Here is a 22,379-nt window from a genome sequence, read left to right on the forward strand (position 1 = left end):
TGATTTTTTTTTTTGATTTTTTTTAATAACGGATTCCCATTAACTTTAAAGCTGTCACACAGTACACCTTACCACACTCTGAAGATTCTCTTACCAACTGCACCAAATCTGAGAATCCTGTTTTAGAACAGTTTTAGAACGTTCTTAAAATATCTTAGACAGTTCTGCATGATTTCTAGAAACATCCTAAGATTGTACTGTTACACACTTGATAAATCTGCCCCATTGAGTTTTCCTAACAAATGTATGTGCCTCATCTGTTCTTAAAGGATACATGCTGTAATAATTTTGAGAATTGCTCTTGTAGGTGATCACAGTCCCCAAGAAGCGTTCCCATCGGTGGATCAGCACCTCCATCCCCGAGTCCCAGTGGCAGGGCGAGCTCGCGCAGTTCTCCTCGGCTGAGTACCACGTTAATAATCTGGTCAGTCCAGTCTTGTTCCAAGAAGGTCTGCAGAGCATTCCTGAAAACGCGATTGTGGTGGAGATCGCCCCTCACGCCCTCCTACAGGTGAGGTCACTGTACAGCCTTTACTATCGCAGGCACGCTGCTCCTAAAAGAATCTCAACTTCAACAGACATATACAATAGCAGGTTTTTTTTAAACCTACAGCAAAACATGCTCCATGTATTAAGTGCAACGAGTAGCATTTTTTGAGTGTACTACAGCCTAGGTTCTCAACGTGTGGTACGTGTACCTCAGGGGGTACTTCTGATGGTTCCAGAGGGTATTCGGGCTTGATATACTTAAAGGGACACTTAAGCCAGGAATAAAAAAAATCAGTTTTACTTACCTGGGGCTTCTACCAGCCTTCTCCAGCCGTCCCATGCCCTCGCAGTCGCTCACGGAGCCTCCGGTTCCCCGCCACCAGCTAGTTTCGTTTTCACGGACAGGCCCAACAGGCCTGGCCACGAGTATTTTTCTTTGCGTTCCAGTCCGCAATAGCATCCTGCGTCTGTGCAGGGCGCTTTTGAGGATGGGAACATGAAGACTGACACGCCCGGTCAGGCCTACGCAGGTGCAGAAACCCCACCGACACCCTGTCAGGGCTTGTCAACAAAAACGAAACTAGCTGGCGGCGGGGGACCGGAGGCTCCATGAGTGACTGCGAGGGCACGGGACCGCTGCAGGGGGCTGGTAGAAGCCCCAGGAAAGTAAAACTGATTTTTTTATTCCTGGCATAAGTGTCCCTTTAACCAAGAATAACAAATTTTAGAGTTTTAGAAAATGATAAATCTTATTTAAACAACACCAAATTAGTGTTTTAGCTAATTGAACACAATAGTAGATGCTTGGAAATTGGTTCTTAACAATTATCATGTACTACGATTAAATATTTGTAAGGGTAATAGTTTTATAGTTTGCTATGCTGGGGGTATTTGGTGAATACAGGGTTTTAAAAGGGGTACATACCAATAAAATGTTGAGAAACGCTGTACTACAATATGCCACGCCAGTGGTAAGTGCTGTATTTCAGCTAGTCCCTGTAGTATGCCTAGCTGAAAAAAGGGGGACATTTTTATTGAGATACTTACTTCCTGCCCTCTACTGTGCAGACCACTGGAACACATCCAAAAAGACCCTAAGACCTTGTCAGATATGCTCACGTGGCCAGGCTCCCTGCCGTTTATGACCAAAGCTGTACTGCCCATGCACAAGTACAGCTGGGCCTGTGCATAAAGCTGAATTAGTGTGAAGGCGTGGCAGTACAGCAGTACTCGTGCATTGAAAGGAGCACAGGCACAAACTTCAAGGAGGTCTCCGAGGAAGGAAGGCTCTGGAGGATCCCTCTTCTTAGGCAAGTAAGGTATATATGCTGCCTCTGGTTCTCTTTAAAGGGAACCTGAAGTGAGAGGAATGCAAAAGGTGCCCATCTTCATTCTCTTATGAACAATGTCAGTTGCCTGGCTGCCCTACTGAACTGCTGGCTTTAGTTGTGTTTGAGTCTCAAACCTGCAACAAGCATGCAGCCAGTGGAGTCACAGCATCTAACCTGCATGCTTATTCTGGGCCAGTGACTTATAGTATTAGAGGCAGAGCATCAGCACAGAAGCCAGGCAACAGGCATTGTTTATTATTAGAGGATGAAGATGGCAGCCTCCATATTCCTCTCACTTGAGCTTCTCCCAGCGTGTGTTATCATCAAGCAGTGGATGCAGATGTTGTGACCAAAGGGACCCTCCCTCAACCACCGTATTGGCTCTCTACTGGTCCTGTGCTGCTAATATTCCCTTCTATAGGTGCTTTAAATAGTTGTAATCATTAATAAACGGTTTCTCATCCCCTTCTTGTACTTCTGACACTGGTTGGCCTTGGCATGTTTTGGTGTGCCTTATCAATTGTTATGTATAGAGTGCTTGGGGGGCCCAATGTAAAAATACACTGGGGTCCATAGCTCCTTATACACGCCTCTGTAATCAAGGGTGCTCATGGTGTCAGATGACATAATGCAATTAGCATCATAGAACCTGGAAAATTAGCATTAACTATAGTCTTTGCTTGGTGTGATTTGCCTTCTTAAAACAGAAGGTACTTGCGATAATTCAGCTTTAAGTGAACATCTGTGGTTACCCACAATGCACTGCTACTGAATATGCAAATTATCTCTTTATGCCCCTGTAAGCCAGGTATGCATCCAGAACCGCTGGTGTCTAGCAAACCTATAGCTTTAAATTTTACACTGCCACATCAACATCATTGGGCATTACCTAGTAATTGTAGCCAAGACATCCATGGCTACAATTACTAGGTAATGCCCAATAATGTTCATCCAGGGATGTTATCTGATTGCCATCTGGAGTCGGGAAGGAATTTTTTTCCCTTTTGGGGCTAATAGGCATTCCTCTGGATCAACAGGGATATGTGAGGGAGCAGGCTGGAGTTGTATTTTGTACTGGTTGAACTCGATGGACGTATGTCTTTTTTCAACCAAAATAACTATGTAACCCCACATGCAGACAGCCTGTTTTGGACTTTTGGTCCTCCTCAGTGCATGGCAGGGATTGATATGGCTCTATGGGATAGGGGCTTGGACCAGTACAACACAGTAACCAAGCAGCTGGGGGTGACCCAAACCACTAGGAAAGTATAGGGGACCAAAAGAGACCGAAAAGCCCTACTACTAAAAACTACTTCCCCCCCCCCCCCCCCCCCCCCATACTTTCCTAGTGGTTTTGGATCACCTCAAGCTGCTTGGTTACTCTATAGTCTTTGATGAGTGTCTAAAACAATGCGCCCTGGCGCCACCTAGCTGCTTTTATTGGTTTGTCATTGTTCATTGGAATAGAAAGGGGTTTCTAAATTTGCTATCCTGGGAAATAAGCTGATAAAGGTATCTAAGATCCACATATTGTGCTTTATACAGAGTGTACTATTGCTTTTATCTGTGTGTCTGGTGGTGAACTCTGCTTCTTTCACCAGGCCATCCTGAAAAGAAGCTTGAAGTCAAGCAACATAATCCTCCCCCTGATGAAGAGAGGGCACAGCAACAATCTGGAGTTCTTCCTTACCAATATTGGCAAGGTCTATCTGAATGGGTGAGGCTTCTTCATCCTGCCCTTACTTCTTAAGGTGCCCATGCAGCTGGCGACTTTGTGTCCCGTTCGACCATTCGGTTTAATCATTTTATCGAATTGGATGCAAATCGGTGCCACAACAAGCATGCCCGATAGATAATTCAATCAATTTTGGGCTAAAATCGGTCAAATGTATCGATTGAGCATGCTGGAAAATCTTGGCACGACGTGGTCGATTGGGTGTGCAGCTGTAATGGTGTTCAATCTGCCGACAATTAAAGTATGTGATGGACCCTCGTCCACTGTCCCCCCAAGTGTAAAATGTCCCACACAGTGCCCGTGTGCAATATAAATTCTCACCTGTCCCATTGGCATGACTCCTGGCCTGCTCCTCTGCCACCCCTGTTTTGCAGCAGGCGATACACCCGGCACCATCTGGTAACGGCGGAAATAGTGGTGATGGCTGATGTGGCTGGGAGTTGCACCAGTGGGACAGGTGAGAATTTAATCTGCATGGGCCCCGCAGGGACATTTTACATTTGGGTGGGAAGTGGCATTGGCAGCGTCGTAGGCCGTTTCCGGTTAAATTTTCATTTTGAAATCTATCGTCTGTCTCCATCTGTCTCATGATCGATCTGCATCACTAGATGTATGGGCACCCTTATAGTGTTTATAACTCTCTGCAGTGATTGTTGCTCGCCAGGTGATCTGATCTATTCTTTCCTCAGGATCAATGTACAATGTGATAACATCTACCCTCCCGTGGAATTCCCTGTCCCTGCTGGAACCCCCCTCATCTCCCCTCTTGTCCAATGGGACCATAGTCAGACCTGGGACGTGCCCAAAACTGAAGATTTCCCTGCTGGTTCAGGGGGATCCACCTCAGCAACAGTGTACAATATTGGTAAGCTGAAATCACTGTAACGTGATTAAGTTAAAGAGACACTGAAGACGAAACATAAAAGTAAAATAATAAAAATTGCATTGAAATGAAAGTATTCTACATGGGAGAATGTTGGGTTAGTCTACTGTGGATCAGACCCACCTCCCTCTCGACCATTCCATTCCTCTATGGAAGGTTGATTATTCTTGGGACTTAGAAAAGTCATGCAACACGTGTGTATCTGGGGCTTCAGTATCTTGATGATGGATTTGACATTGTGAGGTTTTAATGTTTTGCTTACAGAAGTCTACCTTTCTTCCGGCAGATATGAGCCCGGAGTCTCCAGATATTTTTATGAATGGGCATTGTATCGATGGTCGGGTTCTATATCCAGCTACTGGCTACCTCGTGCTGGCATGGAGAACGCTTGCAAGGTCCCTTGGAGTGGTGATGGAGCAGACACCTGTTCTGTTTGAAGATGTTACAATCCACAGGGCAACAATCCTCCCTAAAACAGGTGAGTGTGTCTACTGGAAAGGGGGAAACTTGTTTCATCAAATATATCACCCTCTTCAAAGGAACACTTGTAAAGCTCAAGTTTGTAGGCCACAATTAGGAATATTACAACCTACCCTTAGAGAGTTGCACATATGCAGCTTTGGGCAAAATGTATTTTAGTCCTGGTTAGCATGGGACATGATCAGAATAACACCTATTGAGGCTTTATTTTTTGTGTCCACTTAGAGAAATGTGTTCTCTTTATTACCAGTTTTAGTGACTTTCACACAGACAGGAAACGAGAGACTTCAAAGTAGGGTAAACAACAGCGGCAACTTGTTCTTATCCTTCCCCATATCACTAAAGATGGAGGAGTTTGTCTCTCTCTAGTACCAGGCTATCCAAAGTCTGTACCCTGATACTACATTATATAAGAAATCAGTTAAAGTAAAACTGAAGTAGGCTTAGAAAATAAATAATTAAGATCATGTTAGATACTCACCTATGGAAAGGGGAGGCTTTGCATCCCATAGAGCCTTCCCGGTCCTCTTTACGTCTTCTCGTTCCACCGCTAGGCCACAGTAAAGTTTTTCAGCCAGCTTGGTTGAATATGGCTTCTGCCCTCCTTGGGCAGCCCTCCGAAGTACTTGCAGCCCCAAGTACTTCGGAGGACTTGCAGCTCGGTGCTGCACATGCACAAATTTGCACATGCACAGTACGGAGCTGATGGTCTTTGGAAGTACTCAGGTACCTGAATACTTCCAAAGCCATTTCTGTGGAGTCCTGAAGGCACAAAATTTGAAGGGAGGACAGCAGTGGACCAAGCGCACGGATCAGGAAGAGATCCAGAGCCTTCCCTCTACATAGGGTAGTTTTTATTTTGTTTACGCTCACTTCACACTTGCATTCACAACCATTTTTGAAATGTCCTGAGCCGGAAGGTCAGCATGTTGGACAGAGGGACCAAGACATAGTGGAGGATAGACTTTACCAAGTCCCAAATGCCTGAAATACCATGATATTCTCAAAACAAAGGACTGAAACTGAGGAACAGGATACCTCTCAAGCAAAGCTCTGAGAGATGGAATATGTTTATGAAAGAGAGCATGCTATACATGGAGGAAAAGACCTTATAACACAAGACATTGTGATATAAGATCCTCAAACCATCTAAACTTTGTTAGACCTTTGGTGGAGTGGACTATTGCCAAATGGCTGTTTCTTTGCTTTTGTTATGTGTCTTGTGTTTGGGACTTCTTGAAAAGAAAGGAGGAATAACGCATTGTCATCTCTCTGCAGGCACGGTTCAGCTAGAAGTCCGACTTATGCCAGCATCTAAACGGTTTGAGGTTTCTGAAAATGGGAATCTGGCAGTCAGTGGTAGGTTAATAAACATCTTACCGTCTTTAGCCAAAACCCTGTACCAATCTGAACTGACTGTTCACTGAGAACTAAGGTTAATGAAAGTTGACATTTTCCAGGGAAGATCTCCATCATGGAAGAAAACGGCCTGAATGATTTCCGCAGTCAGATGGGCTCTGTAAAAGAAAACCAAGAGGTGGAAGAAGAGTTCCACTTGTCTGATAAAGATGTTTACAAGGAGCTGAGGCTGCGGGGATATGACTATGGGCCAACCTTCCAAGGAATCATTGAGTCCAACAGCAGAGGTGAGACCTTTCTTACGTGCGAACATTTGACCATTCCACAAGTCCCAAAAAATCTGAAACTTTATGCGTTCATTCTTTTTTGGCTATCATGCCGATGTGAGCAAAGGACAGCTCAAGGCACATACCGCCCAACCTTTGCGGACACGATAACCTCTTTGACGGTGTTCCAGAGTGTAGCTTGGGGTTGCTTTTAAGTGCAAAAATCTGTAACCCCGAGCTACACTGGTGGAGGCTGCCCGGCAGGAAATGTGCAGTGAGCGCAACTGAGCATTATAGTACTCGCCTCATGGGATCTGCACACTGGCAGCACATATTGTTTCGTTTGTGATCCCCCATCTCTATGGTGAGAGTGCCATCTGTCCCATGACGAAATATGGTATACTCACCATAAAGATAGTGCGCCCCCAGGAGGACAGGATAAAGACATGCTGCATGTAGCCAGATCCTAGGAAGTGAGTTCTATACACTCCATTGAACTCTCTGCATAGGAGATGGAGGGGGGGGGGGACAATGTCTGGCAACCTATATTGAATGGGGTGGGGGGAGCACTTTGGCTACCTATACTGAGGGGAGAAGCATGCTCTGGCTGCTTATACTGGGAGGGGGGCTCTCTGGCTACCTATAACGAGGGTGTGGGGGCACTTTCTGGTTAAGTACACTGGGGGAAACTATCTGGCTACCTATAATGGTGGGGTGGTACTCTAAGCCTGCCTATACTTTGAGGACATCTCTAGCTACCTATACTGGGGGGAGCAGCCAGAGAGGAGTGGAGACACCGGAACTGCACCGCAGACAGGTGAGAGTAGCTTCATTGCTCATTGTAAGATCAAATGTCTCTAGCAACGCTCTCCCGACCCTCCACCAATCAACCAAATTTTTCCATCCAGCATAATCAGTTGCAGTATTGATTTTGTGCAAATATCGATGACAAATATTGATGTGTATGGCCACCTTTAAAGCTTCCCTTGAATGAAGCTCTTTGTGTTGTTTGATCTACTCTTGAGTGTCACTCCAAGCTGATCTCTGTTTGATGTTCTAGGTGACAGAGGGAAGTTGCTGTGGACGGGCAACTGGGTGACCTTCCTGGACACCATGCTGCAGATGCTGGTACTGGGGATAAAAGGCCGCAGCCTCCGTTTACCAACAAGGATCCTGTCTGTTTATGTGGACCCAGCAACACATGAGGAACAAGTGTGCCCAGGTCCAGATGATAAGAAAGGTACAGGATTTTCCATTCCATCACCGTGTATGCTTCAAATAGTTATGCCTTCACCAGGTGACTGCTAGCCTTCTAGGATCAGCTGGATAGCGTACTGGTGAGGCTGTTGTCATAGATGTGGGATTTGAGCCTTTGACCAGGGTCTGAACCCTGGCTCAAACCAGTACGCACAACAGTAAGGAGTCTTTGGGCAAGGCTTCCTGATGATTCTTGTCGCCTGTGGAGCGTGCCGTAAGTGTCTGCAGCCCTGCAGTGCTTTAAGTCCACCAGAAAAAAAAGCACAATATAAATATTATGTGTCTGATCTTGTCTTCTAACCTGCTGAAATGATGTAGTCTGTCACTGTGGCCATCTTTGCTACTAAATGTCTGGCTCTTCCTATTGGATGTTTGACTCTCCCTATTGGTTGTCTGCTACATCTGTTGACTTTTACCGCATGGAGTTTGTAAGTTACCGTCTGGTTAGAGCTGAAGATAAATACAGAGCACTTTTACTTGATTTACCCAATGCTTTAATCTTTGTGAATTGCTATTTCTTGACATTTCTTGAGGTATTTACTGCACAAGTTGGTTGGTAATATTACTTTTCAGTGCGGTAATTGGTCTAATGAATTGGAATTTGGCAAAGTGATCGGTTAATTTGGCTGTTTTCTGCATTTATAAATGCGGTAATGCTTAGTGAATTGAGGCTATAGTATGAAAAGAAATGGGCTCTAAAGGAGTGAAGTTTAGGCTTCTGGTTTAAGTAGCAGTAACGTACTGTACTGCAAGTGTTGAGTAGGTGTGAGGTTGACACTGCGTAGAATGACTGAGGGTAAAGAGTTATCAGAGTTCCCAGACTTAAATGCAAAGCCTGGGTAAGGTCTCGATTGACTAGATTGTATCTTTTAGGCATGCTCAGGTGGAAAGACAAAGACTGGGGTACGCCAATGTCAGACATGGTGACCAGCTTGGGCTAAGCATTAGGAAGAGAGGTGAATTCTGTTGGACACAGGCTGGGCTGGACAATGGAAAAAGCAAGATAGTTGACAGGTGGATATGAGGTGAAGGTACCATGGAAACTTTATTCTTTGAACAGATTGGTCATGAGGATTTCAGTTGTAGCATTACCGTGGTTTAGTTGGGCAGAGATCTAGGGTTACCAAAGCCAGGTTTCAAGTAGGTCTGTGGGACTTCAGTTGTACGTACAGGGTGAGTTCTGGGTCTTCAGGAACAGGTTTGAGCAGCTCAGAGGAAATATCCCATGGTGAAACCTCGGTGATAGTATGAAAATAGTTCCATTATCTTTGTGCGTTGACCTTTATGCTTAATGTTTTACATTTCTTATGATAGTTATACCTGTGGCTGTTAACAACTGTTTGGAAAGAATTGTGTCTGGAGGGGTCCAGATATCAGGACTCCATGCCACTACAGCGCCTAGACGACAACAGCAGCAGACTCCACCAACGCTGGAGAGCTTTGTCTTCACACCGTACATCGAAGAAAACTGCCTGCAAGGAGACAATGACCTCCACTTACTTCTAGATCACTGTACAGGTACAGGGCCAACCAGTTAGGAGCAACCTGTGACTCCCACACTCTGCTGGTCAAGAAAAATTGTAGCTGACCTGGAGGCTAATTTATTTTTTAGTTTTAGACAAAGATGAGTGGTATAGGAAATCTCACAGATTCTCAAAATATTACGAGAATCCACTATGTAAAATTAATTAGTGTCCATTCCTAACTTAAAGAGTACCTAAGCTAAAAATGAGGAATGGCTGGTGGAGTCGCGGGGTTAAATACTCACCTTTTCTGAGGTCTTCGGGTCACAGGTGATGCTCTGCCTTCTCCTTGGAAGTGCAGTCTCAGGCCTGTTTCCGAAGACTGCAGAAGCTCTTTGGGGCCCTCCACCTGCGTCGCCGCAACCCCAGCTCGGCAATGTGGCCAGAGCTTCGGCTGCGATTTTAAAAGAAAATTGCCAAGGCCCATTCTGTGGGAAGGTGGAGCGATCACCTGCCCGGAGGGAGGACACCAGAACAGTTAAGTATTTAAACCCGTGACTCCCCCAGTTCTCCATCATTTAGACAGAGCCTGTCGTGACAGTTTCAGTTAAGGTACTCTTCAAATTTAGAGAGAAATACCATAAACCTAGATATAAGTTGCACAAGTTATTTTGTAAATTAATATGCTAGTAAAAAAGTAAACAAAAATTCTAAAACGAACAGTAAAATTGCACACCTTTGCAACCATTGTAACAATACTATGTTTGGCATATAGATTTTTAGGAAAGCTCTGTCTTGTTTCATTTTAAATGTGGTCTTCCAGTTTCAGGCAAAATGAATCTAATTATTTTCTCTACCCTGCCCACTGTTGCTCTGGAATTAAATTCAAAATAGTTTTTTTTAAACAATAATATTTTATTGAAAGATTTGTAAGTTACATAAAGAGAATGATAATATTATAATGTATACATTGAGATACAAACCAAACCATGTAAAAAAAATAGTTAAATCTTGAAGCCATAAAAATAAGAAGTAGATACTTACCTCATTAGTGGGATGCCTCTATAGTTAGTCCAGAGACATCCGGTACTCTCATAGATTCAATGCATTTACCGGGGCTAGGTTTCCGCTTCTTCAGGCATATAAAGAGAGTAAAATGCCTCTAGTTAGTCCAGAGACTTCCTGTACTCTCATAGATCCAATGCATTTCTCGGGGCTAGGTTTCCGCTTCTTCAGGCATATAAAGAGAGTAAAATCTCCAGTGAGCAGTAGTGAAGCCTAGCGCCTCAATCTGTGAGTTTTGTTTATTTGGATCAATAAAATTACAGTTCTTAACCTCACCATTGAGTCACCCCCTTCCTCCCTGAAAGGAGATAAGTTAATCTTTACCTCTATTTTTAAACAGTTTTTTAATAATTTTATGTCACATTGGCACCTCTGTTTTCAGAAGGAAACATTATATTTACCACTGGTTGCAATTCTAGAAAGTGATTTACCTTTTGTTGTTCCATGTTGTCTTGTAGATAAGATCTGTGAACTGGAGCTGAAGGTGGCCCAGCACGGGTTACATCTGGATATTCCCGGTACTAAGACCTCAGGACGGGCCCACAAAAAAAATAATCAGAGCAGTCCCACCAGTAAGGGTCTTCTTCATGTTCTCACTGAGATCTGTAACCTGGAGCTCAATGGTAACCTGCACTCAGAGCTGGAAGAGACCCTAATCCAGAAGAATGACCATCTCCATGAGGACCCTCTACTGAATGGATTAATTAACTCATCCAGCTTGAAAACTTGTCTAGATACAGTTCTGGAAAATGGCAGCGCTCAGAGGATCAAAATCGTTGAAGTAAGTGCATTGAAGATTGGAGATTTGGTTATATTCTAATTCTGTCCTTCTGTTTTCTTTTTAATGACCTTCTACTTTTTTTTTTTTTAATCAAATTTTACACATTACTTAGTATATAATGGATTACGTCTGGTTCACCAAGAACCATTTTGGTGGTAAAAAAAAAAAAAAGCTATCACGGTTTGTGTAATGAGACGGGGGTCAAGTTATTAACTAAAGGGGGCCCATACACTGGTCGATTTCAGCCTTCGATCGATTTAATAGAATCCATCGATCGGAAATCGATTCTATCGAATCAGCCGCTTGATCAATTTGTGGCCGATTTTGATCGATTTGATCTATCTGACAGGATGGAAAATCTAGGTTGATCTGCTGCTGGCAGCAGATCGATGGCCCATAGAGTTGCATTGGATCTAATGGTCCAGTAATGCATTTAGATCGATTTACAATAGATTTCATTCTGAAATCTATTGGAAATCTGTTCCTAGTGCATGGCACACTTCAGATAGATGCATGTCAGATTCAACCTGACAGACATCTGACAGAAATCTATCTGATGATCCAATCTGCTGCAAATCTATAAGTGTATGGCCACCTTAAAGCTAGCCATACACTGGCCCGATTTGCGCCCGTTTCGACAGCAGATTTGATCACTGGGATCGAATCTGCTGCGAATCGTTCACGCTACACGCCGAATTTCGATCCATTTCGTCCGATCCCGTCGATCGCGCCGTGCGGAAAATAACCGTCGATCGCCCGCGGGTAAAGAGCGCATCGCTAGCGGCGTTCGAGTGCCCGACGACCGACGCAATAGAGCCCGCATACATTACCTGCTCCGCCGGCGCGACTCCAGTCTCCCGGTCACCGCTGCTCTGTCTGCGCTCTGGTCTCCAGGTCCGGCATGCCTCACTTCTTCTAGCCCGGCAGGAAGTTTAAACAGTAGAGCGCCCTCTACTGTTTAAACTTCCTGCCGGACTAGAAGAAGTGAGGCATGCCGGACCTGGAGACCAGAGCGCAGACAGAGCAGCGGTGACCGGGAGACTGGAGTCGCGCCGGTGGAGCAGGTAATGTATGCGGGCGGGGCAGCAGCAGCAGCACCACCACAACAGATTGTGAACGGTTTCAGGCTGAAATCGGTTCACAATCTGTTTGCTGTAAAGGTAGCCATACGATCCCTCTCTGATCAGATTCGATCAGATAGGGATCTGTCTGTTGGTCGAATCTGATGGCAAATCGACCAGTGTATGGCCACCTTAAGACTGTCAAGGTACTAAGCATTCCTTAGAAAACATTATTAGTTGTAAAGACGTTCAACATTCTGGAGAACGTATGGAGTTTATCCAAGTTGATGTTCTTGGGAAAGTGTACCACCTACTTCTTCTTCAGCCTAACTATCCAACAGTATAAAGTATTCCCCAACAGAGAAAAATAAGCTGGTGGCAATTGTGAACATGCATCCACCAACCAAAAAAACAGGATTTATAACCATGGTTCTTTATAAGTCGATCATACAAATGGTACTCACAAAGGGAGGTTGCAGAAGAGCAATAAACCACAGCAGGCAGGTGGAGATGTATAAACCCAACTCCACTCGGGTGTCCAGGCAAGCTGTGTGCAGCCGTGCTCTTGTAAAAAAAAAAACAAACAACCAAATGGTCCCGGCTGTGACGGCCACAATGGGCCGAAGGTATATCCCTCCGAAAGGAGGGAAGAAAGCACAAAAAAGGGAAAAGAGGTGCCCAGGAGTGTAATAAAACCTAGTTAAAACCAATAAAATAAGAAAATGAGGTGGCTTACCTCAATGAAGACAAATTCATGAATTATATGAGTCTTGCACTGGAAACGTGTTTCGTGGGTCTATGCCCCCTTCCTCAGGCCAAATAAAGTGCTAAGAGCAAAGTTCAAGGCACGTCTATCCTATTTGCCTCTGTCCTGCATTTTCTCAGAGGAGATCATTTCAAACCTTACCAATAAGATACCTTTAAAGTGAACCAGAGACTAAGCACCCTCATGTGTTTTGCCATATATATCAGTGGGAACATTAGAGAAAACACCTACCCTGCTCTCTGTTTCAACCTTCACTGCTCAGCCTGCTTGTTATCAGCCCTGATAAAATCCCAGACTGAGCATTCAGTCTGGCTTTGCACAGGAATCATTATAGCTGAGTCTGTCTACTCTGATGTCTTTTCAAGCCCAAGTCTGCCCCCTTCTGGCTATGCTTTCCTGTTCTGTATAGTACTTGCAGCATCACAGAGAGCTGTGATGAGATGGGAGGAGCTGCTGGTGTCTGCTAAATGTAAGGGCATATTGAAAAAAAAGTTTTAATCTATATTTGTTAGTCATAAGAGGTTTTTAGAAATGGTGATTTCATTTTGCACACAGCCCACTAAATAATATGCTTTTCTGCTAAACTGTGTTTTAGTAAAAAAACACAAAAAACGGCACACTAGAGTGGTGAAAATACCAAGCATAGTATTTATTTTGGAAAATGTATTGGGGGATATGTTTAATTTGTGCCAAAGCATTCATCTCTGGTTTCCTTTAAAGGATACCACAACTGACATGTGGCATAATGAGATAGACATGGGTATGTACAGTGCCTAGCACACAAATAACTATGCTGTGTTCCTTTTTTTCTTTCTCTGCCTGAAAGAGGTAAATATCAGGTATGTAAGTGGCTGACTCAGTCCTGACTCAGACAGGAAGTGACTACAGTGTGACCCTCACTGATAAGAATTTCCCCATTTTTTTATCTCTTTCTTGCTCTCAGAAGCCATTTTCTTCTAGGAAAGTGTTTTATAGTTGGAATTTCTCATCAGTGAGGGTCACACTGTAGTCACTTCCTGTCTGAGTCAGGACTGAGTCAGCCACTTACATACCTGATATTTAACTCTTTCAGGCAGAGAAAGAAAAAAAGGAAGACAGCATAGTTATTTGTGTGCTAGCCACTGTACATACCCATGTCTATCTCATTATGCCACATGTCAGTTGTGGTATCCTTTAAAGCTCCCACCAAGAAAATATTCAAAATAAATTTGGTAGTACAGTACTTTTTTTTTTTATTCTTTTTTTTTAGTACTTTTTCAATCGCTAAGTGCTGAGAAGTTTTTTTTTTCAAGATGAAAAATCATCCTCGTAGAAAACTCAGGTGAAAAAGTTACTTGTTAAAGGGCTATAATGTTTAGATCCCATATCTACCTTTACAAGTAAGAGTACTACAGGTATGCTCTGCTCCCATCTGGTGGACCTATCTGAGCAGGCTGCAGAATAGGTTCATATTCCAGAACTTTGGCCACCAGATGTGCCTATATGATAGTTTATTAGCAAATGAATAACTAGTGATGAGCACACATTTTACATAATCGTAATTTTGCATTGTATTTGGGGTTTTTATTTGTCATTTTTCATTTCCCCACAGGCCTTTGCAGAAAATGGTCATTTATCTTCTCATGTTCTAAGCCTCCTGAACACCCAACCAATGCTGCAGGTGGACTACACGGCCACTGACCCCTCCCTGGAGGTCCTGTCAGCCATGAGCAGTGATCTGGAAGCTGCAGGCATTTCTGTTGACCAATGGGACCCACTCGCAACACCACCCAGCAATTTATCGGGCGCTGATCTGCTTGTGTGTAACTGCTCCAGTCATTTGCTAAAGGAACCAGGAAAGGTTCTTCCCAATCTGGCCGCTGCTGTGAAGGAAGGAGCCTTTGTTTTGCTTCACACACTCCTGAAAGGAGACATACTTGGCGAAACCATTGCTTTTCTGAGGACTCAGAACCTCCAGCAAAAAGACGGACTTCTCTCTCAGGTAGGACACACCAGTAAGACACAAGACCTAAATCAGGGCTTGAAAATATTTAGGGAGAACAGTTACATAGGCAGCACTTGGTGGTTTTAATTTGCACTAAAAATTGCTGCAAGGGACAAGTGACCATATTAAAGTGAACCGAGCATCATTTTTAGCCTTCAGGGCATCTCAATAACACATTAAAAATACATGCTAACAATGTGGCTCATTACAAAAAAAAAGGCTTGCCATTTACAGAAAGAGCAGGCAGGTAAGGACTGCTGTAATAAGCAGTAGCCATGAGCAAACAAAAGCTTTCATCGGGGGGAGGGGAATAGGACACTATACTTCAAACAATTTAGAGAAGTCACACTTCATTACATTCACACCTTCCCCTGGATATATAAGGGCAGAGGGAAGGGGAGGGAGGAAAATGTCAGCTCCTGTAGCTTTTAGAAACCAGGACATACTGCTGAAAAAAAAGCTGTTCGGATCCCTTTAACAGCCTCAATAATACTCTGATGTCTCATCAATCTACCATGCCTTCTGACATTCTCAGCGGCTCACCATATTCATATTCATTGAATAAGTACTGGATACACTGGTTTTGCACTCGTCCCCTTCTCTTAGACCTTCCCAATCGCATGTCCTTGTTTTGTTGGCAGTGTCCAAGCATGGAGGCCTCTTTATTGTGTTATGTAGGTTGACAAGTAAAAAATATGCTTGGTTTAACGGTGTTTAAGATTATGAAGGTAAGACCCGAAACATCTGATAATGGTTTTCTCTCACTGACAGGCAGAATGGGAGGAACTGTTCCAGGCAGCCTCTTTGGAGTTGGTGGCCATGAAAAAATCCTTCTACAACTCCGTCATTTTCTTATGCCGCCGACGTGCCCCTCAGAAGTCATCTGCTATTTTGCCGGTGGAAGACATGGATTGCTCATGGGTGGAATCACTGAAGGTGCGCAATTCTTAGACCTAATTCTGTCAACAGGCCTGTATTTACCTCACAGAAGCCTATAAGCACAGATGTCCTGGCACCCTAGACTTTGCCCTCCATGAACCTACAAGCCCCCGCCGAACTGCACCACAAGTGTATCAATAGTGTGCTGGTGTTCGGCGATCAGAGTATGCAGGAAATCCCATTGAGAACGGGATTTCCCGCAGGGCTTCCCCAGTCGCCATGGCGACCGGGCGGGATGACGTCACTGACGTCATGGACGTCGTGACGTCAGAGGGAATCCCGATCCGCCCCTTAGCGCTGCCTGGCACTTATTGGCCAGGCTGTGCAGGGGTCTGGGGCGGCTCGGCGCGGCGAATCGGCGGCGAGCGCATACTACACGCAGCTAGCAAAGTGCTAGCTGAGTGTAGGAAAAAAAAATTATGCAAATCGGCACAGCGGGGCCTGAGAAATCCTCCTGCGCAGGTTACCCCGAACTGAGTTCGGGATAACCGGCAAGGAGGTTAAGTAGCTAGAGGTGCCCCTGACTGAAGGCAGATCTCGTCAGTGGAATGCTGATAGTAGAGTGAGTAAATTCTCTTTTACACTCATCATGACTCTGAGAGGGAGGCACTCAGGGAGAGAAGTGAGCCGCCTTTCCATCACCGGGCGCCTGTAGGCACATGCCTACAGTGCCTAATGGTAAATCCGGCCCTGGCTGTCACGCTGGGATAACTTTATGGAAATGGGGATTGTGCCATACTTACTATTCCATAGAGAAAAGACTGGCTACTTTTGGCCTGCGATGGGAATAAATGCAGTTGAATGGCCAGTAGATGGTCGACACGTGATCTGTAGTTCTACTGATAAGAGTTATGGATAGATAGTTGGTGAACCAATTCAGTAGTGTTAACCTGGTGCAAGACAATAGTACGACTTCTCTCTGCACGATAACAGAGCAGAGGATTATGGGAAGGATCAGAAGTGGCGAACCCTAGACTTATCAGCTCTATCCATCTGCAGAGTTGGCCAGTGAGTTGTTAATGACCGGGCTAATCAGATACAATTGTGCTGATTCTGATTGTCTGAATTCCAACCTGCGTAAGTTGCATGCAAGCCAGGATTATTATTATTATGCTTGTTGTTGGAAATCTGTATCCACTTGCAGGATAGTCATGTGACCACATGTAGGCTTCATGCTTCCAAAAACAGAAAGTAAACCAGTGGTGGTGGTGGAGAAAGAATGCAAAGTAGCACAAAGGGAAAGAAAGTGCAGGCATGTGACTGCATTTTAACGAACAAACTGAGGACCAGGGAAATTTTTTTAATGAACCGCCTCATTAGGCCGTTTCTTAATGGAATGTACCTTTGGGGGAGGAGTGGCATTACTTACCTACTGGGGGCTGCTCCTGTGGCCTCTTGTTTGTATGGAGGTGACCATGTACTCAACCAACAAACTACAGCTTGCCAATCGTTATTTTCCTGCCAGCATTGTGCATGCATGAGATGCAGCCCGTGGATGCAAGTACAGAAATGTAAACTACATCTCCCCGGCATACTTTGCAGCGCGTGCGCACGCCTACGCTGGGGAGGATGGCAACCTCCATATGGACGAGAGGTCACAGGATTCTCTTCTCCCTCCCCCCTTTTCCCTTTCCCTCCATTAACCACTTGAGGACCCACCCTTTACCCCCCCTTAAGGACCAGCGCTGTTGTAGCTGATCTGTGCTGGGTGGGCTCTGCAGCCCCCAGCACAGATCAGCGTGCAGGCAGAGCGACCAGATCGCCCCCCTTTTTTCCCCACTAGGGGGATGATGTGCTGGGGGGGTCTGATCGCTCCTGCCTGCCGGGTGTTGCGGGGGGGGGGGCACCTCAAAGCCCCCCTCCGCGGCGAAATCCTCCCCCTCCCTCTCCTACCTGGCCTCCCCTGGAGATCCGGGCTGCACAGGACGCTATCCGTCCTGTGCAGCCAGTGACAGGACGTCCCCTGTCACATGGCGGCGATCCCCGTCCGCTGATTGGCCGGGGACCGCCGATCTGCGTTACGGCGCTGCTGCGCAGCAGCGCCGTACAAATGTAAACAAAGCGGATTATTTCCGCTTGTGTTTACATTTAGCCTGCGAGCCGCCATCGGCGGCCCGCAGGCTATTCACGGAGCCCCCCGCCGTGAATTGACAGGAAGCAGCCGCTCGCACGAGCGGCTGCTTCCTGATTAATCAGCCTGCAGCTGGCGACGCAATACTGCGTCGCTGGTCCTGCAGCTGCCACTTTGCCGACGCGCGTTATGAGTGCGCGGTCGGCAAGTGGTTAAATTAAAGAGGACTCCAGTGAAAATGTCATATAATGCATTGTAATAAAAAAGTGGTTCATTTTTACAATAATTATGTGTAAATGATTTAGTCAGTGTTTGCCCATTGCAAAATCTTTCCTCTCCCTGACCTACATTCTGACATTTATCATATGGTGACATTTTTACTGCTGGCAGGTGATGTCACTAGAAGGAGATGCTGCTTGCTTTTTTGGCAGTTGGAAACAGCTGTACACAGTAAAACAGCTGTTATTTACCACAATGCAACAAGGTTCACAGACATGAAACTGCCAGGACCATGGTCCTCACAGTTTCCTGTGGGAGGAGTTTCATTACAATATCAGCCATACAGAGCCCCCTGATGATCCGTGTGTGAAAAGGAAAAGATTTCTCATGGGAAAGTGGGTATTAGCTACTGATTGGGATGACGTTCAATTCTTGGTCATGGTTTCTCTTTAACATCCTCCCTTATGGGGAAGTTAATTTGATTTCCCAGTTGCCTTTACTTACTTCACTTACTTTCAGCAATCCTCACTGTGATGTGAGATGACTTTTGACACATCTAAATTGCAGTCTGGGTATGCTAGATCACTTGGGTACATCTCCAGCTTCCAGCTCAATTAGAGGACCTGAACTCTTACACAGGACAAAAGAAAAACAGAAAGAAATGCACCCTGCATTTATCTAGAGAGTTTAGCCCGTCTCCTCCTCATCTGTGACTAATCACAAGTTGTTGTGATTTGTTCTCAGCTGAGTCAGCTGGCTGCCAGGTAGAGCAGCTAATTTGTAAGCATAAGATGTCAACCCTATGTCTACTTCCATGAAAGCAGGAAGTAGACACACTGCAGATTTATATCAGCTGTAACAAAGAAATGTTTTTCTTTAAAGGTCATTATGATGCTGCTTATCTTTTAGAGCAGAGGGGAATTTCTGAGTTCAGGTCTGCTTTAATATGACTTTTTGTGCCACACAGGAAGCCATGGCGGATTCCACCGATCATCGTGTCTGGCTTTCAGCCGTACTGCAACCAAACTCTGGTATTGTTGGGATGATCAACTGCCTGCGCCAGGAGCCCGGAGGTCAGAAAATCAGGTACAATCATTATTATTATCATTATTGATTTATAAAGCGCCAACATATTCCGTGGCGCTGTACAAAGTAAGAAACAAACATGGGGTACATAATAATACAGACAATGGTGTACACCAATATACAAGATACATAATTAGTGACAAAATACAAAGAATGATACAAAATACAAATTATCGAATTGGTAATGACAGTGATAAAATTAACATGATGAATAAAATGTATAATAGTTACCAAGACACAAAAGGGGGAGAGAGCCCTGCCCTTGCGAGCTTACAATCTAAAGGGAATCATTCTCCTTAATTGATACTGTATGCCGCCATCCTACACTGTATACAAGAGAGACGGTAAACCAGGGCCAGATTTCTGGAGAGGCCACAAAGGCCTGGACCTTGGGTGGCAGCAACCCAATGAGGCACCTCAACATAAGAGGAGCTGCTACACAGGAAAGAGAAGACTGAAAACAGGGAGCAACACATGGAAAGGGAAACTGATACCCTAGGGAACTGTTCATGAAGAGAAGGGCTACAGTACATCTCTGATGCACATGGAATGGGAGGAGCGCTGCTGCACATGAAAGGGAAGACACGAAACACTTTGCCTAGGGCCCCAAAAAATATAAATCTGGCCTTGCGATAAGCATATATACACTATAAACCAAAGAAAACATAAGAAACAGTGTGAGAACGCTACAGACATAGAGCAATACAAACCGCACACACATGTATGTTTAGGACCTATTTACTAAACTTATGGCCCATACTCACGGGCTACAATTGTCGCCGCAACACGCAGCGCGCGTGTGTTGCGGCGACAGGTCGACCGTGAGTATGCGCCGTTGCACGGGCGCGCACCCCGGACTGTCGCTCGTCGCTGATGTCGCCAGGCGATTGAACTGCTCAATCGCCTGGCGACAGTTGCCGCCGCAAATTCCGCCGCAACTGTCGCTAGTCCGCGTGAGTACGCGGACTAGCGAAAGCAACCTCCATTGAGGAATACGGAGCTTCCGGCGGGGGGAGGAGGAAAGCCGGCGACAGCTTCCGTCGCGCCGCTGGTCCCTCTTCCGCGTGTGTACGCGGAGGGACCTGGCGAGGAGCTGTCGCCGACCTGTCGCCCACACGCTCACGTGTGCTGGCGACAGGCCCAAAAAGTTGCCCGTGAGTATGGGCCATTAGTAGCCTTTTAGGATTTCTTTAGGTGGAGCCCGAGCACACAGATAAATGCTCTCCTCTGCCAGAAGCCTAGCCATCCATCACAGCTGTCTGCCTGCACCTTTCTCTCCTCTGCAGCTGAGCAACCTAGCCAGGGCAAAGCCCCTCCCACAGCCTGCTGATTGGACTGTGTGGAGAAGCATCACAATGATGAGTTATCCTGCTGCTCCCCCCTCCCATTATCGAGCTTACAGTGTTGGATGGACAGTGCTGCACAATGCAGCAGAGCCTGATTGGCCACAGTGCTGCCTTCCCCTCCTAGGGTGACTGCTGAGTGTGTAGGGGATCACATGACGTTGCTTTCAAGACACAATCAGGTACTTATATTAAATGCATTCTGTCATCAGGTGTGGAGCACATATGGAAGTCAAAGTCCCTCACAAATAAATGCTTCATTGCTCGGCAATGACAATACACAAGCATTTCTGCTGGGGGTCTCCACCACACTACAGAAGCCCTGCCTCCAAAATTACTTTCTGGGAGGGAGCATGGTGCATGTGTCATCCACCCTTTCCCTTTATTCTACTGGAGGAGGGGCTATGGCCATCACAGTGCCTGGTCATAGTCTCCTGTTTTCTGCCCAGGTCCGGGACAAGATTCTCCATCACTAGAGGCGGAGATTCCAAAGTTTGCCTCCCCCAGGGTAGGTTGCTGATGTGGCCCCAGTATTACGTAGGTAGCCAGATGTGCCCCTAGTATTAGATAGGTGAAACGGCCCAGTGGAGGAGGACGGGTAAGCCTCTGGATTATCCAGAAGCTTCCCTTTGAGGGGAGTACCATTTAGGGCACTTTTTACCTACAGGTACACTTTAAATATAACGTACAACTGGGGGATATCTAAAAAAGTAATTTTTAGGAGCAGGAGGATAGATGCAATTTTTTTATATCATCAGTTTATTTACACTTAAAGTGGACCTGAACACTTGCACATCACAGAAGGAAAACAGAGAAATGCACCTTGTATGCATTTAGAGAGTTTAGCCTGTCAAATCCGCCATCATCTTTGACTAATCACAAGTTTAATTTGATCTGTTGTGCCAGCTTGGCTGCCTCAGCAGAGCAGCTCATTTGTAAACACAGGATGTTAACCCTATGTCTGCTTCCAGGAAAGCAGGAAGTAGACACACTGCAGGTTTGTTGCAGGATTTGTATCTGCTGTAACAAATAAATGTTTCTCTTTAAAGTTAATTATGCTGCTGCTTATCTTTTAGAGCAGAGAGGAAGTTCTGAGTTCAGGTCCCTTTTAAGAGCCATTTTAAATGTTTACCGTTATCTCTTGCAGCTCATGTTATAATTCTCTCTCCCTTCAGGTGTATCTTCAATTCCGATGTGAAGTCCAAGACTGTCTCTGAAGAGGAGATGCAGCAGCTACAGGAGAAGGATCTGGTCATGAATGTGTACCGTGGTGGGCAGTGGGGATCCTTCCGCCATGTTCCCTTCCAGAAAGGTTAGTGGCTTCCTAGCAGCTTTTTGTCGATAAGTATGAACAGTTTGAGGCCTATTTATTGTAGGTGGCAGTGGGCAGAAATAATGTCACTTTTCTGGCAGTCTGCATCAGGATGACTTTAGGTAAAGGGAGCAAGAAAGCAATGTGGGGCCCGGGGGCATAACTAGAGGGGAGCAGCCCCTGTGATTGCAGGGAGGGCCCCGAACAGTGGGGGCCCCAGCTTCTAACCTTCCCTTCCTCCGATACAGGAGAATACACCTCAGATCAGTGTTGGCCACACCTGTTTTATGACTCCTGCTGTAAGGGGCAGGAAGGGGAAGCAAGGAAACATTGGGAAGGAGGGGGGGCATAAAAGATTTGCTGGCAAGCCCCATGAATTGTAGTTATGCCACGGGTGGGGCCCCTTACATCTTTGTACTGTATGGATAGTATACTTGTCACCCTGGTTGGATAGTGTCATGGTTAAGGGCTCTGCCTCTGACACAGGAG

At 45.5% G+C, this 22,379-nt stretch overlaps 1 protein-coding gene and 1 long non-coding RNA gene across 5 annotated transcripts in view; one reads left to right on the forward strand and one right to left on the reverse strand.

The window, feature by feature from the left end:
• The window catches only part of FASN (fatty acid synthase), a 127,349-nt gene that overhangs the window by 60,573 nt on the left and 44,397 nt on the right, over window positions 1–22,379 (forward strand). For both annotated transcript variants that reach the window (XM_068263018.1, XM_068263017.1), the window contains exons 14-26: window positions 308–511; window positions 3,422–3,537; window positions 4,245–4,420; window positions 4,725–4,916; window positions 6,197–6,277; window positions 6,379–6,564; window positions 7,604–7,783; window positions 9,115–9,318; window positions 10,787–11,109; window positions 14,528–14,917; window positions 15,692–15,856; window positions 19,117–19,235; window positions 21,754–21,890. In XM_068263018.1, coding sequence (XP_068119119.1) covers window positions 308–511; window positions 3,422–3,537; window positions 4,245–4,420; window positions 4,725–4,916; window positions 6,197–6,277; window positions 6,379–6,564; window positions 7,604–7,783; window positions 9,115–9,318; window positions 10,787–11,109; window positions 14,528–14,917; window positions 15,692–15,856; window positions 19,117–19,235; window positions 21,754–21,890 — 2,473 coding nt within the window. The remainder of the gene's footprint in view (window positions 1–307; window positions 512–3,421; window positions 3,538–4,244; window positions 4,421–4,724; window positions 4,917–6,196; window positions 6,278–6,378; window positions 6,565–7,603; window positions 7,784–9,114; window positions 9,319–10,786; window positions 11,110–14,527; window positions 14,918–15,691; window positions 15,857–19,116; window positions 19,236–21,753; window positions 21,891–22,379) is intronic.
• Window positions 281–22,379, reverse strand: part of LOC137541624 (uncharacterized) — a 121,378-nt gene continuing 99,279 nt past the window's right edge. Inside the window, exons 4-6 of one of the 3 annotated variants that reach the window (XR_011025235.1) lie at window positions 9,121–9,272; window positions 6,299–6,435; window positions 281–554 (exon numbers count right to left, since the gene is read on the reverse strand). This is a non-coding gene — a long non-coding RNA (uncharacterized lncRNA). Of the gene's footprint in view, window positions 555–6,298; window positions 6,436–8,819; window positions 9,036–9,120; window positions 9,273–22,379 lie in introns of those variants that run through there. The other 2 variants (XR_011025238.1, XR_011025236.1) reach the window with 2 other exon arrangements.

The sequence above is a fragment of the Hyperolius riggenbachi genome, chromosome 12, assembly GCF_040937935.1.
Source record: "Hyperolius riggenbachi isolate aHypRig1 chromosome 12, aHypRig1.pri, whole genome shotgun sequence".
In the NCBI taxonomy this organism is placed as follows: domain Eukaryota; kingdom Metazoa; phylum Chordata; class Amphibia; order Anura; family Hyperoliidae; genus Hyperolius; species Hyperolius riggenbachi.